This window comes from Hippopotamus amphibius, chromosome 13 (assembly GCF_030028045.1).
Source record: "Hippopotamus amphibius kiboko isolate mHipAmp2 chromosome 13, mHipAmp2.hap2, whole genome shotgun sequence".
NCBI classification, from domain to species: Eukaryota; Metazoa; Chordata; class Mammalia; order Artiodactyla; family Hippopotamidae; genus Hippopotamus; species Hippopotamus amphibius.
In genome coordinates this window covers 26,874,910-26,892,199 of record NC_080198.1, presented here as the reverse complement: position 1 = coordinate 26,892,199, position 17,290 = coordinate 26,874,910, and the positions used below count along the sequence as shown (strand labels likewise).

Below are 17,290 nucleotides of genomic sequence, written 5' to 3'. Positions count from 1 at the left end.
AAAAAAACCCAAAAAACTCTTGCTTGAGATTTCTCTGAGCTGAGCAAGTTAAATAAAATGTCATGTGGTAATGACTCTGAACCAGCCACTTTTCTTAGATATTAAACTCACAGCGTAGAATTTGTACCCGCAGAAGGTTCATCTCCGTGTGGTCAGTGGTAGTGAAAAGGTGACCACAGCCTAGCACCATAGTCAGTCCCTCGCCCAAAGTAGACCCCCAGTCAATAGTTATTCAAGAAATAGTAAGTTAATTAAATATCTAACAATGTAGTACATCCATGCAGTGGAAGAGCAAGAAGACATTAACGTGAGGATGTCAGCTCGCATTCGTTACCAAGGAGATACGTATAATGCGATGTGATTTTGATCTGACTGTCCGTACTTGGGTGAGATTACACCAGGAGCCCCTGATGGAACTCCTTGCTCCACTCCTGCGGCTCTGTACCCCGTTCATCACCTAGCAGCCAAAGCGAGCCCTTCGAAGGAGATGAGTCTGACTGTTCCAGCCCGCGAATTAAAGCCCTCCATTGGCTTTCCATGGCTCACAGTTGCCAGTGAAGCTTGTGGCCTTCGATCTGGCGTGACCTGGCTCTTGCCCACCTCTCTGGGTCCACTTCTTTCCCTGCTCTTAAGTCTGGCTTCCTTTCAGTCCCTGTAATGTATGAGCTTACTGTGCTCTAAGGCTGTTTAACCAGATCCTAGATCTGCCCACAATGGTCTTCCCTGTACCGTCCCGTGACCGGACCTCCTCAATCAGCTCTCGGCTCTGATGCCACCTCCTCAGTGAGGTCCCTCCCTTCACCTCCCCCATCATTGATCACCACCTCATCCTGTTTTATTTTCTTCATAGCTCCTGACTATTTGAAATTATTTGGTTTACTTGTGTATTGTTGATTTCCCCAAGAGAACATAAGTGCCATGAGGGCAGGGACCTTGCCTTGCTTATCTTCTTGCTCTCAGCCACTCCCTGTCGATGACCAAGGAACAGTCAATAAATGAGGGAAAAAGTATGGAAGGATATACCCCAAAATATTAATAGTGAAGATTACTAAGAGAAGGATGGAGGTAACTTCGTTTTTTCTTTTTTTCCCTTCCTACTTATGTCCTAATTTTCCTGCAGAGGTTGTGAATTACGTACACACATAATTCTTTCTAAATTACTCAAATGCTTAGCCAGGCTTAAGGAGGTGTTTTTAAGGCTTCCAGGCAGAGAATGTGTTATCTGCATGCTCCTTGGTGTGTAGTGGGTGCTGGATAAGTGTTCAGTAGGTCCATTGAAACTTTTATTCGAAGGGAAGACGTTAGCCCCCAAGCTCTGTAGTTGGGTGCCCACCTGAGTCCCTGTGTGGGAGGAAAGCCCACGTGCCCTGCATCAAGGTGCAGATATAGGGAGCCGTGTCTCCGGGTTTCTGACCTTCATCCCCGGTGCTGTGCTCTTCTCTGGCAATCACAGAGTTCTTTTGCTTCAGGGAAAATCCGTTATAAACAGCTGCACATGGGATACTCGTGTGTGATGTGCTTTGGTACACACTGCTTTTTTCAAAGAGAATGTGGAGCCTCTCGCCTCACGTGTAACTGAGAGTCTGGGTGAACTGTCTGCCTGTCTTCTGCCAGAAAAAGAATCTATCGTGTCTTTTATCCTTTCCAAGTTACCTGACGGTAACAGTCACTTGGCCACTACTGATTCTTTTTACTAATGCTTTATATTTTAGAAATTTAACAGGTAGGGTCATTGTGGTCTTAAAATAGTTATTTCTTTGTTGTGGGGTGTCTTTTTTTGTACTTTTTTCCCCCTTCCTCACTTAGTTAAAATCTGACCTGGTAAATTGTGTGCCATTCGTTTCAGTGTTTCATAGCACTTCTTTGGGCTACTAAATACTTCAGTGGGCCAGTATCTTAACAAAAGTAGGTTTTCCTCAGCTAGGATGCTGGGTAGTTAAGGGTCTAGCTAGTTCATGAAGTCCACATCCTACCTGTTTTAACTCTGTTACATTCTGGAAATCTGTGCAAACTGAGGGCAGGGGCATGGCCCCGGGGGGAGGACTGGGTGGGGGGTCCAAGAATAGAAAACCCGCTGAGGAGCTTAGAAACAGAAAGAAGCTATTACCTCAAACAAGAAAATGTTTTTTTCACATGGATTTACCTCATTTCACATTCAGTAGAAGATCCTGTAACTACCACAGCCCTAAATTACTTTGTACATTTCATGTCCATGTAGCTGAAGTCAGACTGACTGACAGACTGTTTCTTCCACATTTGGGTAGAGGCAGCTAGACAGTGAGTGATGGGGAAACGTGTTCTATTATTTATACCACAAATGCCAGGCACTTCATAGAAAAAAATCATTGTTCGTTGCACTGCGAGAGCAGTCCCGTGAGGTCTGTGCTTCTGTTCAGGACCCGCTGGTGGTAAAGAGCAGCTATCCAGACTGCTTCTAGAGCCGTGCCTGGGTGTACAGTTGGTTAGAGCTGCTTTCCATCTGAAAACAGGCGCTGCTTAAAGGAAAACGCTTCCCACTGACGTGCAGTCGTTTCTGATTGTACGTGGTTACCATAGCTGCATGTAAAGCTGAGGGGGAGTAATCTGTAGGACGTGGAGGCCTCCTCACTCCCACCAAGATCGCCTGTGCTCTCTAGAGGTCCCTGATTTTTCCACCACCACCTCCGCCCCCACCCCCTTTTCTTTGGCTTCACAGAAACATGATACACCCAACAGAGTCATCCCAGGGTACTTTCGATGAGATGAGCAGAGACAACGCCAGAGAAAAGTTGACTTACTCCAGTGGTAGGGATACAGCCCCCCGAAGAAGCGCAGCTAAAGTGGGTGTAAGTGGGGCTTGGTGTGAGATGCCAGAGAGGAGTGGGATGGGTCCCAGGGACACCGAGCCCCAGAAGGATGCCGCCTGCTTGGCTCAAAGACCCAGCAGTGGGGCCAGCTATTGTGAAGCCCCTCTGCCAGATGAACAGGGACCCTTCTCTGGTCACAATAGCCATTCACGCTGAGCAGCCTCATTAAATATTCAGCCCGTGCTTCCGGCAGCTCATTAGGGCCGCAATGAGCAGTGACGTGGCTGCGGGAAAGCCGAGGGCCGGCCCGGCCGGCAGCAGGAGACAGAGGCTGAGCGAGCTGCCGATGGCTTTTCTGTTCACTGCCTGTCCTGTGATGACCAGTGTGTGCTCCCTGCTTTGTCTCAAGTCCAGGTAAAAACAAAACAGAACCCCCAACAAGCAGATGACACTGGAAGGCTTCGGGTCCTTGTCTCTGCTGGTGTCTGGCCAGGGCCTGGGATTGTGAGTGCTTGCCCCCTGGAAGCCCTCTGACCCCCCTCAAAGAGCTGTCGGGGGCTCCGGGGGCCCTCGCTGAGCGCTCACAATGGGATGCTGTTGTGTGCTTGGGCCGTTTGATGACTGGGTTTGGGAGGGTTCGAGGTGTGGTTTGAACTTGGCGCTGAGGGTTTAGAGGAGCAAATTCTTCCTCTGGAACAGGTCGAATTGGGGAATGTTGTGGGCTAACCCTAGCAGTCTGTACCGCAAGTTTACTCAGTCCGTGCCAACTTTTCCTGTTTCCAAGTGGTTCGTTACTAAGTTTTTCCCTTTTAACTCTCAGGATGGGTATGGTATAATAAAAAATGGCTGTTCTTCAGCTGTTTGGGGTTCTTCCAATTGTCTGGATGTTGTCCTTGTATCTTATTACTTTCCCATGGGTCTGCACTCAGTGCTGAGTGAAATATAAAGCTGGGAGAATCTGAAAGAGGACTTGAAAGATGGTGAACTCAGACAAAGTGTATTTCTCTTCTCTCACTGTTCGCATGTTTTTCTCTTTCCTGCACAGAAAATGTTTTCAGACAGCTCATTTCTATGTGGAAGATAGCAGTTCACCTCGGGTGGTCCCCAATGAAAGTATTCCTATCATTCCTATTCCAGGTAAGTAAGACACGACTCCTATTTCCAATGGGCTAATTGTTTTTCTCTTTTGTTCTCAGTGTTATGTGACAGCCATGACAAACTATTATTTTTATAGCCTTTTCAAGCTTGCCCAGTCTACGGGAGCCTTAACTAAGGGTAATTTAATGAAATCTTTGCTCCTTTACATATCTGCTATGTAATGAAATCATCTTTCAGGGGAACAGATAACTGAGTTCATATAGTATAGATTCACATGAGGGAAGGGAAGAAACAGAAAAGAGGGGAAAACATATGTATTTGCAATCTACTTGGACTAAATTTTGTTCCGATAGGCAATTTGTGCTTACTTTTTAAAAAAAAAAAATCTCAATTTGAAATACTGGGTTTGTTGGTTTGTTTGTTTGTTTAAGTTTTCTCCTAAGATTCCTTACTCTGAAAATATTAATTACCTTCATGTTAGAAGTTTTGGTTTTCAGGCTGGAAGTCTAAGGAGATGGTCTGGGTCTGGTGTCTGTTTCATTTGTCCTTAGTACAAACAGGAGACACTCGCTTACTGTCAGGGGTTGGGACTGGTGGAGGACACTGGTAGATCCTGGCAAACGCGGTAGATGTGAGGACTTCAGCAGCAGCTTTGCTGGGATAGCTGGCCTGCGGGGTCTGAAGATGGCTCCCACAGCTTTTATTCTGCATCCCCTTCCTGTTCTGCCAGAGTTGAGCTTTCTTCCTCTGGCTTGCATTCTGTACCTGTAAATACCTATCTTCAGATATCCTATACATTCATCTTGGCATTTTTCTTTTGTAAGCAGAGGCACTGCTTTTATTCCGTGCCACCTCCCACACACCCGCAGACCCCACCCCATGTCCCACTTTGTCTGCCTCATTCTCCAGAATGGTTTTCCTTGTCATCTCATATACCATATATTTTACTTGCTTGTGTATGGTCCTCCCCCCACTACAGTGAGAGCTTCCTAAAGGCAAGTGGCTGTCCCCTTAGTGCTAGAATAATATCTGGCACGTAGTAGGCATTCTCGAACTCCCCCAATGAATGAATAATGAACATCAGCAGATCTTCCTGAAGGTTCTTAAGAGACCATGGCTGTGAAGCTCAGAGGTGCAGTCCTTCTCGAGGACTCAGAAGGAACGCCGCTGTTGTTGGCACATCTCCTCTAGGTGTGGTTACGGTTGAGGATTTATTTGGCCCTTTATGTCTGTATATGTTAAGTCATTAGATATTGGTGGAATTGGCCATGTTCTCTCCATACTGTCACGGAAGCTCACTTTAGTGTCACTTCTCTCACTAAAGCTTGTCACACAGAAAAGAGAGGCGGCAGAAAAGTCCCTGGGTAAGTACCCTACGGGACCATTTTGTGGCTGCCAAACGATTCCCATACAGATGGGGTAGGTTTTGTGTTACTTCTGCTCTTCTCTGCTAACCCTCACCCGTTACTGTTACTGGAGGAGACTGCCCTCTTGCCTTTGAGAGGAGGCAGACAGGAATCAGTCCGCCATCCTCATGGAATAAGTTTTGCTGAGTCTGCCAGATGTGTGCGGCAGCATGTACATCATCACATTCCTCTTGCATCACCTAGAATATTTGTTGACTTCTGGAAAATGCCCGGGAGCCTCTCTCCTCTGAATTGATTCAGCTGACAAACACAGCTGTTGGGTAGCTGTGCAAGTGAAATCCGTTTTAAAAGGTTAAACGGTGAGGTGCTCCTTGGGCTGTCTTTCAGTTTTTAGTTTCTCTTCGCCCTGGATGGGGAATCAAAACACCAAGGATCTCACCCTGCCTCCACCATGAAACCTTTGGTCACTGCCTTGACTTCTCTGAGCCTCCGTTTCCAGACTCTGCAAAGTGAGCAGGGTGTCTGCCCTGATTGTTAAAGATCACATGAGATGGTATGTGTCAGAGCCCTTTGGGAAACTTAAAGGAAGCCGGAAGTGTCAGCTATGGAAGCTCTCCTTCCCAAATCATGACACCGCTCATGCCAGCAGCCTTGGAGAGCGAGCATTTACACGGTCCCCAGGTTAAGACTGGGTGCACCCACCCCTGGGTGCAGCTGGCCTCGCCATGCTCTTGGGCTTGGACTTTAGGACTTCAGTTCCCCGGAATCCTCAGAAAATACCATCAATCGTGCCTGCTTTGCCACACCTCTGAGTCGATGTATTAGACTAGAAATGCTTTTGAATGTGTTCTGCTTCATTTCCCAGCAGCCTATTTGATCACCAAGTTAAATGCTCACAACCCAAAGGCATTTCTTTTTTTTTTAATTAAGTAATTTAATTTTTTACTGGCTGTGCTGGATCTTTGTTACTGCATGCAGGCTTTCTCAATTGCAGTGAACAGGGGCTACTCTTCGTTGCGGTGCACAGGTTTCTCATTGCGGTGGTTTCTATTGTTGCAGAGCACAGACTCTAGGCACGTGGGCTTCATTAGTTACGGCACATGGGCTCCATAGTTGTGGCTCGGGGACTCTAGAGTGTAGGCTCAGTAGCTGTGGCCCACACGGGCTTAGTTGCTCTGTGGCATGTGGAATCTTCCTGGACCAGGGATCCAACCCAAGTCCCCTGCATTGGCAGGTAGATTCTTAACCACTGTGCCACCGAGGAAGTCCAAAAGGCATTTCTTTAAATGTGAGTTTCTCCTGATTCTTACTCATTGTGGTAGAAGTATGTGGAAGGAGAAATGTCTTCAGATTCTCCTCGGACTGAGAAATTCATAGTGTCCAGTTGGCTCTCCCTTGGCACAGTAGGTGCATCCTTGATGAGCTGTGACACATTTGCAAAAATGAATTACTTTTTTAAAAAAAATTTGGAGTATAGTTGATTTACAATATTGTGTTTGTTTAGGTGTACAGCAAAGTGAATCTGTTATACATATACATATATTCACTCTTTTTTAGATTCTTTTTTCCAAATAGGCCATTACAGAGTACTTAGTAGAGTTCCCTGTGCTGTACAGTAGGTTCTTATTACCTGTTTTGTATATAGTAGTGTGTATATGTCAATCCCAATCTCCCAATTTATCTCTCCCCCTCCGCTTATCCTCTGGCAACCATAAGTTTGTTTTCTACACCTATAACTGTATTTCTGTTTTCTAGTTAAGTTCATTTGTACCCTTTTTTTAGATTCCACATATAAGTGATATCATATGATGTTTGTCGTTCTCTGTCTGACTTACTTCACTCTGTATGACAGTCTCTAGGTCCATCCATGTTGCTGCGAAAATGAATTATTTTAAATGCTGTAATGCAGTGTGGCGTTAAAGGACTTACCTGTTGAAACCAAAAGTGAGACTGCTCCTCAGCTGTTTTCTCAGGTTTTTTTAGAGAGCAGTAGCTTTCACTGGGGACGTTCCTAGACAGAAAACTTATTTCATCCTTAATTGGGAAAAAGTTACTATATATGACCTTTCTTTAAAAACCTTTCAACTTACTTTTCTTAAACAAAACTACACAGTGCTATTTCATAGTTATATTTGTAAAATATGTATATTTTGTAGTTTTACTTTAGCAATCCATGAGTATATTTATTCTTAAGGTTTCTTCCAGTTACTACAGTACAACTATGTCTTGCATAAGAAAAATCAATATAAGGAAAACACGCTTTTTTTTTTTTTTTTTTCAAATCATGAGTTTTTTCACTCAAAGCTTTTGGCACAGTTTTTCTTAAATGGAGACCTCCTTGGGATCATTTTAGATGATTTACCTTAGGAATTTAACAAGGAGACTGCTGGGCTCCAAATGTATCAACTTATTTTATCACTTCAACCCCTCATTTACTATCACTGTTTTTTTTTTTTAAAAAAAAGATATTTCCAGAAAACTACCAGTAAACTGAAGCATTATACAGATTAAAAACGTGGGCAATGGGGTAAGGTCGAAAATTCGGGTATGAAACAGTTGTAAAATAGAGTTCCTAGGTCATCATTGTAAAATGCATAATATACTCTGGCCCTAGAACTTATTTTACACTTAACCTTTTTCAGAAAACATCATCATCTAATATTTATCGAGCATTTATTGATCAAAACTATGTGCTTTGTGTTTATTTGCACTACAGTCCTAGGGAAACAGGTGCAGTCAATATCCCCATTTCACAGATGAAGAAACTGAGGCTCAGAGACATCATTTAATTTGCTTGAGGTTACATGGATAAATGGTGGAGCTAGCATTGGAATTCTCTCTGTGACTTCAAAGCACAGATGCTTGGAAATGGCTCTGCCACCTCTTGGCATGCTGCTCTGACAGTTCTGATATCCCAAGACTTCACGCTCCTCGTGTGGATTTTGCTTCATTAAATCAAGGCATTTTCAAATACATGTGTCTGTTCTCTTAAATTTTTTCTGAGTTGTTCTTTGTCATTTTCTTTTTCTTTCACTAGCATGGGCCACTTGCTTTTCCATTAAATTCTCTTTCACCCTGCTGGAGAGAGTTTCATCATTCTTCTGTTGAAGTTTTCTCCGTATCAAAAAGAATCTCTCCTCTTACCTTTGTTTCCTAGTCATTTTTATCCTCTTCTTTCCTAAGGAAGAGAGCACCACCACCTCCCCCCCATCAATATCTCCATTCCCTGTACAAAGGTAGATGTGTGTGATTTAAATGACTTGGGGAGCAACTCACAAACATGTTGAATGTTGAATGAATTTAGACACCAAATCACCAACTTTGGGGTGATTCTGCTGTGGTTTTACATTCACACGTACACAGCTCTGGTCTTGAAATCCCAAAGCAGAAGTGGAATCAGTGAGTTACACTGACTTTTTAAAAGCATTATAAAGTAAATAAAAGGTTAAGGAAACCTTTTGATACCCCTCTCTTGGAGACAGCAATTTATAGAAATTTTTGAGGAATTTTGAGTTATGAGTTTTACGAACTCTAACTGAAATTTAGGTATTTAGAATCTTCAGCGTGTTCTGGTTTAATTGGCAAAGACAGTGTTGTAAGAATGAAGACTTTTTTTTGCCTGGTCTCACCCACATCTCTGTTAAATGTGGAAATTGTAAAGCCAGTGTGGCAGCTAAGCTTTAGCCAGGCACATGAGAAAGAATTCCTCACGCAAGAGTAATATCCAACAGGAAAGAGGTGCTTTTGAGGTTAAGCTCCAATCACTAGAGAAGGGACATCAATTCTTTTACTAGGAAATGTTTAAATTGTGGTACCTGCTCCGTATAATGCATGAGAAAAGTAGGGTGTTTTCTTCCAGAAAAGTTAAATCGTGAGGACAGTGAAAGGGGCTCTGACTCAATGTTTTTCACCAATGGTTTTTCAAGATCAAATGTTCCATGCTTACTGGTGTCCCATTGTCTCTGTGGGAGGATAAAGCATAGTTAAATGGAATAACCTAGTTATCAGCCCCCTTCTAGTGTTCTGTCTTCTAAGATATTGAGGTAGTCACAAATTTCTGTCCTTCAAGATCCATATTATTCTTAACATCTGTAAGTATTTTTAAAAATCTAGTGTTTCCAACTTTGGGGTGTTCTTCTGAAACAATAAGCTTGAATTCGATTTTCGCTACAGTGATTAATGAAGCATTACATTCATCATCTACAAAATTATATTCACTGTATTATGCTATTTATTCTTTTACATTTTCTTTATATATAGCTTTTTAAAGTCAGAACTCAGCATATGAAATCACCCCGTTTATAGAGCATATTGAAAGGGCTTTTCCAAATGTGCTTGTTGTCAAACACAAATGTCCTTATAAATGCTTTTCTCTGGAAATTAGAAAATTTAACTTTCTGATAAGAGCATTACAAAACAAAATGTTGCCGCTAACCAGTAGCTTAGAAATCCAGAAATGATTCATGCCTTTCCCGAAGTTAAAATACATCTTAATAATTTGAAGGTCACTGGCTTCAGCAGGGTGCCAGCATATAAAGGGGTTTTAAACATGCAGTTTAAAACCCTTGGGATTAAACCAACCTTGTTGGCATATTTTATTTATACAGAGATTATCTCCAAAGGAGATTCATTGGTCTTTTGACTATAATGAAGCCCTTTCTTTATTGACTTCATTGTGTCATAAATGAAAAGAGATTTCTTTTTATGGCAGGAAATAAAATGTTCCCATCCCCACAACACTCCTTGCATCCTAAGAGTCCGATTTAGACAAAAATCTATTTGTTGTAAACATGTCCTAAGTCAAGAACTTAAAGTCTCGATAATCTTCTTTTATTTCCTGTTTGCTTTATCTTCCTAAGTTGATACAGGTATTGCCAAGCACAGAGAGAGGCCTGAACTTGGCCTCTGAGAGGCTGAGGTGGCAGACAAAAAGGGGGCTGAGTTTTGTCCACTACAGGGGTGGTTAACAACCTAGTTGTGGGACTTGGGGTTGGGAGGTGATCTGAGCACAATTGACTTCACGCAGGTACTGTTTTCCCTGCCCTCAGATACGTTTGGTTGGAATTTGGAATGAGGCTGGGGGAACTGCTAAGGGTTAAATTAAACGAACTTTACAGAGATTGGCTGCAGTAAGTGACTCAAGGCCCTCTGAAATCTTCATGGTAATTTTATATGTACCCCCCAGTCTGCCAGAGTAAACAAGCAGTGATATTTTCTTAAACAGACCTTAAGCTAATCAACCCCACAGCTAAGCATCTTGGCAAGAAGTTAAATACTGTGACACTTTATTTACCTGGCATCCATCATCAAGGTGACCAGAATACCAATGTGAATTTTCCAGTTAACCAGAGTTTACCCTTTTTAAAGCCAAAGCGATTCATTCCCGCCCTTTTTTCGTTGGAGAGCTTCTTTAAAATGTAGTATGGTTCTCTGCCCTCTTTAACCATGTACGTTCGATTTAAAATCTAGAGAGGACATGTAAGGTGGACAAAGCCAGCTTTGGAGTTAGCCTGGTCCCAGCGCTTGGTAATGACAGTAGACTTTGCCCAGGTTCTTTGGTTCTCTTAGCCACACTTTCACCATCCATAAAACAGATGTCTTGACGGCCCCTAGATCATAGGGTCATGCATGGAAAGCAGTTAACACCTAATCGTAAATCATAGCTTTACGCATTTACTAAATGCCAAGCACTCTGTAAGTACTTATGTTATCTAGTTTGCTATGCATAACACTATAAGTTAGCTGGTTACGGTTTCTGTTCAGAGATGAGGGAAGGGAGTCACAGAGAGGTGAAGTCACACCACCAGGCAGACTGGCTCTGGCTTTTTCCACTTACGCCTCTGCTCCAGGTGCCTGATACACAGGAAGCGGTCCAACAGTGGTGGCAGGTAAGAGTAACAACTGCACAAAGTCACTGAGTTGCAGGCTGAAGATCCTACCACCAAGCAGTGCACTGGGCTGGGCCCCCTGCAGCGCCTCCTTGTGGTGGATGTTGAGGGATGCACAGGTGCTGGTTTTTTCTTTCAAATTTCAAACCAAAAATTGCTAAGTGTCCCCCTTTTTGTTTGTTTATCTGTTGTGCCTTAAGATTAGGAGATAGCAAGTTTAGCATGGGTGATTTTCCTCTCATGGCTCTGAGGATGGAAGTGCCACACAGACATAACCACAGATTTTGGAAGCAACTTTTCATTTTTATTTTCGTCTTAATTGAAGTATAGCAAATTAACAACGTTGTGTTAGTTTCTGGTGTACAGCAAAGTATTCACGGATACGTGTATATTGTTTTTCATATTCTTTTCCATTATGGCTTATCACAGGATGTTGAATCCCTGTGCTCTACAGTAGATCCTTATCGTTTATCTGTTTTATATATAGCAGTTTGTATCGCTAATCCCAAATTCCTAATCTATCACCCCCACCTCCTTCCCCCTTTGGTAACCACACGTTTGTTTTCTCTGTTTCTGGTTTGTAAATAGGTTCATGTGTATCATAGTTCAGATTCTACATATTATCAATATCATGGTATTTGTCTTTCTCTTTATGACTTACTTCACTTAGTACGATGATCTCTAGGTCCATCTGTGTTGCTGCAAATGGTATTATTTCATTCTTTTTTTATGGCTGAGTAGTATTTCATTATATATAGATATATATGTACACACTATATCTTCTTTATCCAGTACTCTGTCGATGGACATTTAGGTTGTAGAAGCAACTTTTTTTCACGCTCACGTGTATTTTTCTTTATTTGTGGCAGTTTTGCATTTGAGGTCAACATTAACCAGCTATTTTTTTCCTCCTTGGAATCTCTCACCTTTGTACCTTCTTCTCAGTAGACATTCATCCTCTTCCAGTGCTCTGCTTTTGATGTGTACAAACCAGAGACTAATTTCGGGCTTCATCAGAAGTGGTACTTAAGGATGTTTTGTTGTGGGTTGACCAAAATAAAAGACCTCTTAAATGCCGAAGTTAATTTCAACCACAAAAGGCTAAAATCTTGGAACAAAGTATGAATAATATTATTTAATAACAACAGTTCACTTTTCCTGATCCTCAACTGACTATATCAGATATTGTATTAATGGGATGATTTAGTGGTAACAGCAGTTATCCCATTTTTGTCTAATTTAAACCTTTGGTATCTGAAAGCTGTATACGTAAAAATACAAAATTCTACAGTAACATTTTATCAGAGGAACCAAGATCCTCTGATTCCTTGCTTCTGCTTGAAACTGTGCTCTGAGAATAAAGGCAGTGTGTCCCAGTACGTGGGAGCGCAGGCTTTGGGCTTAATACACCAGGATTCAAATCTCAGCTCTGTCACTTAGTAATCGTGCCGCTTTGGACAAGTTGCCTCAGTTTCCTTAAATGTAACATGAAGATGACAATATGCTCTTTAGCTAGTTCTTGTGAAGATAAGTGTATGAAAAGCATTGGGCACCGTCCCTGGCAATCAGAAAGGGCTCTCTTCACCTTTACAGCGACTCTATCATGAGATCATTTCACTGTATCATAATAATCCAGCATCTAACCTATAGTCAGTGAAAACGTCTTTACTTTGATTCCAGGTCGTCTTTTCCTTTTTTTTTCATGTTTCTCCCCATTACCACTGCATCAGCAGCATTTACATTCATGTAAGTCATCAAATCCACCCCTTTTATGGCACTCATAGTCTTCACCGTGTCATCGCACACTGTTCTCGCTCTCACGTTCCTATACGCTCATCACCACAAATGTTGCCCTTGGGCGGACACTGTCTCCCCGGTACCTGGCTAAGTCCTAGGTGCTCAGTAGATGCCTCTTCCAGTGGCTTCCCCTTCGCTGCAACTCTGACAACAGCTGTTCTCTCCCGGTCGGGGTGCTCTTTACCTTGGCTCTGGGGCCAGCTCCCACCGCCATGCTCCAGGCTTCAGTCATCTTCCCGAGCTTCTGTTCTCACCAATAAGAGGAGTATGAAAATAGCACCTGCCTCTTAGCGCTGCTGGGAGGAATGAGTACATGTTAATCCATGTAAAGGGCACAGGAAGTTCCTGGTCCACAGTGAGTGCCGCTAATAGTCAGCACGTTCGTTAATGAAACTCAGGTGGAGAGGTGGAAATAATGTCTTACAGGCAGATATCTGCTTAAAGTACAGGATCTCTCCAGATTAAAAACTGAGCACATCAGGTCTATGATGCTGCCCTAATTGCTTGGCCTTCTGCTAGTTAGAGTAATTTTATAATTATCTGGCTCATGTTGAGAGAAATTTAATAGAAAAACAATGTAAGAGGAGGACTATTAGAACTCCTAATTAGCTGTAGCCTTATATTCATCTTAATATTGAGGGAAAAAAAGATGTACAACCCCTCCGTTTCATTTATCTTGATTAAAAGACAAATAATGTGTCATCTGAGCTGCTGGTGGTGGTCACTACAGCATGCGTATGTGTGTGTAGCTGCCTGTCTGGTAGTTCTGCGACGTTACTGGTGGTGCCTGGAAACCCAGAGGTGTGTGATTAGACTTCTTTGGATAAAGAATCAAACTGAAGACTAGTGAGTCGTGTATCTCCATATACCATCATCATACTCAGCTCTGCTGGGTTTTGCTGCATCTCGCCATGGCGGGAGCAGACCGACTGATTTCTGGGCACGTGTGGCGTTAGCGTGGATGGTCCAGTTGAGCACTTTGCAGGAAAAAATAATAAACTGTTAACCTAAAAGCATTTTTTTTATTGACTTGAGCTGGGCTATGCCCTTTAAAACACTGCGGTATGTACCTTGTGGAGTAAAATACCTTTGAAGCAGACGTGTTTCTTTCTTCTTTGGAACTAGAGTCCATGTGCCTAATCGTGGCACCATAAGTTTACTGGGAATCTGCAGTTCTAAACTATCATTACAGAATAAATGTTGCCCTCAGCCTATTACACTATTAACCACGTCACTCTACTCCTGAAAACAGCATTATGTCTTTCGTTTCAAAATAAATAGGAGAAAAGTGTTGCCTGCCGTCTGTAGGCTGGAGTGTTGGTGGGGCCAGGTTGTGTCCCATCTCATTTATGTTGTCTCTTGTCCGAAGATGAGTTTATTCTTGGGTTAATCTTTTAGAGATGTTCCAGTTTTGTACACGTTAGTCCTTTTCTCAGCTTCAGGTCTTTTCTTGGCCACTTGGTCATTGTAGCATTTGCTTACTTCTAACTAAACATTTTAAGTGAAGTGATCAGATAATTTGGGAAATTTTTCTTGAACTGTGCATCCTGCTAAATATTCTGGGGAAACATTTTGGCTCGGCTTCCTCTGCTAATGCTGGGTACATCACTATAAGAGCTATAGATTTCTTGGGCGTGCAAAATGATTGCATATTCATGAACATCTTCAATCCTGAAATATTTGTAAATAACTTGGCAATTTTTTTTCATAAGGTGGCCTATTAAAATGATTAGGTCTTTAATTGCTCACACAGAAAGACTTTGTACTTACAGAGCACCCCCTATTTGATAAGTAACATTTCTCCGCTGAGCAGTTTGGGTTATGAACGTTTATAAGTCACCTTCCTTAAACAAAGTACATGAGAGATGCTTTTTTCCGCTTCAGAATGATTCAAGTTTGAAAATGTCAATAGATGCAAAAAGCCACCCTAGAGCTTTGCTCTCTCGAAAGAAAGTAGAGAAGGAATGACATAGTCAATGTTAACTGTCACCAGATGAAGAGAAATCAGATTGTCAGGCCTGGATCTATAACATTCTTGCCAAAGTAGGACCTCATTTACACATACAGATCTTCATACCCTTTGCTAAGGAAAGCATCTGCGGCAGTTTAGATGTTTGTGCGTTTGCCAAAGATCTTTCACTCTGAATAAAGTAAATGTCATGTCTGTTGTTTATCTCAAATTCAGCAGAGTATTTTTAAAAGGAAATATTTGCGGGGGAGGGGCGAGGGAAGGAGGAGGTTGGGGAGCTCCAGTTAGCGGGGTGTGGCTGTTTTCCGGCAGGACTCAAGTAGTAGCACGGATCTGGGTAAATGGGCTTAAAACACGCTTGGGGCTCAGGAACTGAAAATGTCCTTTTGAAGTGACAACACTGCAAATAAATTGGAACGTGGAGTCTTCCTGAATCCACACCTAGTCTGTCAACACCAAAAGAAAATCCAGTTAATTCCATCAAACTGGTTATTTGGCATTGTGTAGACACAGCTGTCTCGAACGAAAATTGTGAACACTTAAACATACATGGCATTGTACCCGAAGCCAGCTGGTACAATGGCACCTGTCTGTAACTGTGTATAAAGATTGCTGAGACCTCAAAGATCGGAAGGAGAAGCTGTTCCAACTTCAAGCTGGACCCCCACTGATAGCGATTTTTTGAAAAACCTAGGTTGCGATAACATTTCTTAACAAAGTACCCTTGGTAAGTTCAGAATTTTAATTAAGAGTATGATATGGTGATTTAACTATGTCAATTGGCTTGCATATAAAAAATAAAGGTAATTCTTTACAGATCATTTTTAAGACCATATGTAACTTAGCTTTTAGGTATTCAAAATCATAATGAGACCCTCATGTCAAGTAAATCTAGCAACTTTCCTTGAAGACATCTATTTCAGGAGCTACAATTATATCACTGTTTGCAAAAATCAAGTATCTGTCTTCAGTAATTCCTTATCAGTGTTATTTGTCTATAGAAGTATTCTATGTGACTCTGAATATTATCTTATTTCCACAGATGACATGGAAGCCATTCCTGTCAAACAGTTTGTTAAACACATCGGTGAGCTCTATTCTAATAACCAGCACGGGTTCTCCGAGGATTTTGAGGTATGTTTCAAAACTGGAAATTCATTTCCCGAAAGCGAACTCTTATTTTACAGGGATTTTTGTAAACTTGAAACGAATGTATTTCAAGCATAACAAAGCAGTCACTGAGGACAGTGGGGACTCTCTCTTTTTCTTTTCTTTACACTTCAAGTTTTAACAGGCCTTCTTTTCCCAGTAAAAATGAGGTGAAAGGGAGTTGGTTGCACACTTCCCGAACGTGCACTTCTGTGAAAGAACAGACTTAGTGGCAGGAAAGAGGCAACCTCAGATTCTCTCTTCATCTGCATTCTAACTGGGACGCCAGTCACTGTGCAAGGGACAGGGCTCCCCCATCCCACGTCACTTCTGGGATGCACAAGGAGACAGCAGATTCGAAGTCTGAGGGATCCAGCGTTGACTCTACCAGTAGTGATGTTATTATCCTTGAGCCAGTCATTTCATCTCTGGTGTGCATTTTCCTCATTTTTAAAAATGGCACCAATGTCCCCTCCAAACCCCAACGATGTTGGGGAAAAAAACGAATGATTAACATCCTGTAAAGTGCTGGCTTAACCCTGAAGCCCATGCAGAGGTCCATTGTTGTTGTTTTCATGATTATTAATCCTTGGAGAGGAGACACGGGTGAACGCAGCCTTCTGATTTTAAGAACTGGGATGCAGGAAACAAGGTAGAGAGCAGCGCGCACCACCCTGCCAGCTCTGGGTTCCGTGCCAGCTCAGCAGTGACAGGGTGTCAATGAGGAGCTATTAAACAGACTGCCCTTTTCTTCACTGAGGCGCTTCACTAAGGCACATCTCTGGCAGCAAGAGTTGTGCCGAGGAGGCCAAGTTTTCATGGCAGCTCAGCTGTCTTCTAGCTTTGTGGGTAAGTCGGTTCCTTTCTGTCTCATTTCTACTTTGAAATGGAAATGATGATGATGACGCTGACCTGCCCACCTCTTTTCACAAAACTGGTTGCGGGGATCACATGGGGTGATGGAACGTACGCCCTCTGAGATCGCCTGGGAGCCTTACAGCTGGGAGGTGCAATTATTTTGCACGGAGAAGGCGAGAGAAAGAGAGGACCAGAAGCCCCTGTCTCTATGCAAATTTGGAGTCCCCAAAGGCCATCCTAAAGGCAATTATATTGACAACTTGTTTTAAATTAAGTCCTTCTCCTAGCTTTTCTGTCTTTGTTTTATTTCTGGAGCCAGAAGCAAAGCAAAGGTGGTAGGGAGAAGGACCGCTCTGATTTATTCAGCAAAGTCATAGG

General features: G+C 42.5%; 1 protein-coding gene across 4 annotated transcripts in view; it reads left to right on the top strand.

Moving 5' to 3' along the window:
- Positions 1–17,290, top strand: part of PTPRG (protein tyrosine phosphatase receptor type G) — a 690,680-nt gene that overhangs the window by 631,464 nt on the left and 41,926 nt on the right. For all 4 annotated transcript variants that reach the window (XM_057705084.1, XM_057705085.1, XM_057705083.1 and 1 more), the window contains 2 exons: positions 3,832–3,923; positions 15,948–16,039. In XM_057705084.1, the coding sequence (XP_057561067.1) occupies positions 3,832–3,923; positions 15,948–16,039 (184 nt within the window). The remainder of the gene's footprint in view (positions 1–3,831; positions 3,924–15,947; positions 16,040–17,290) is intronic.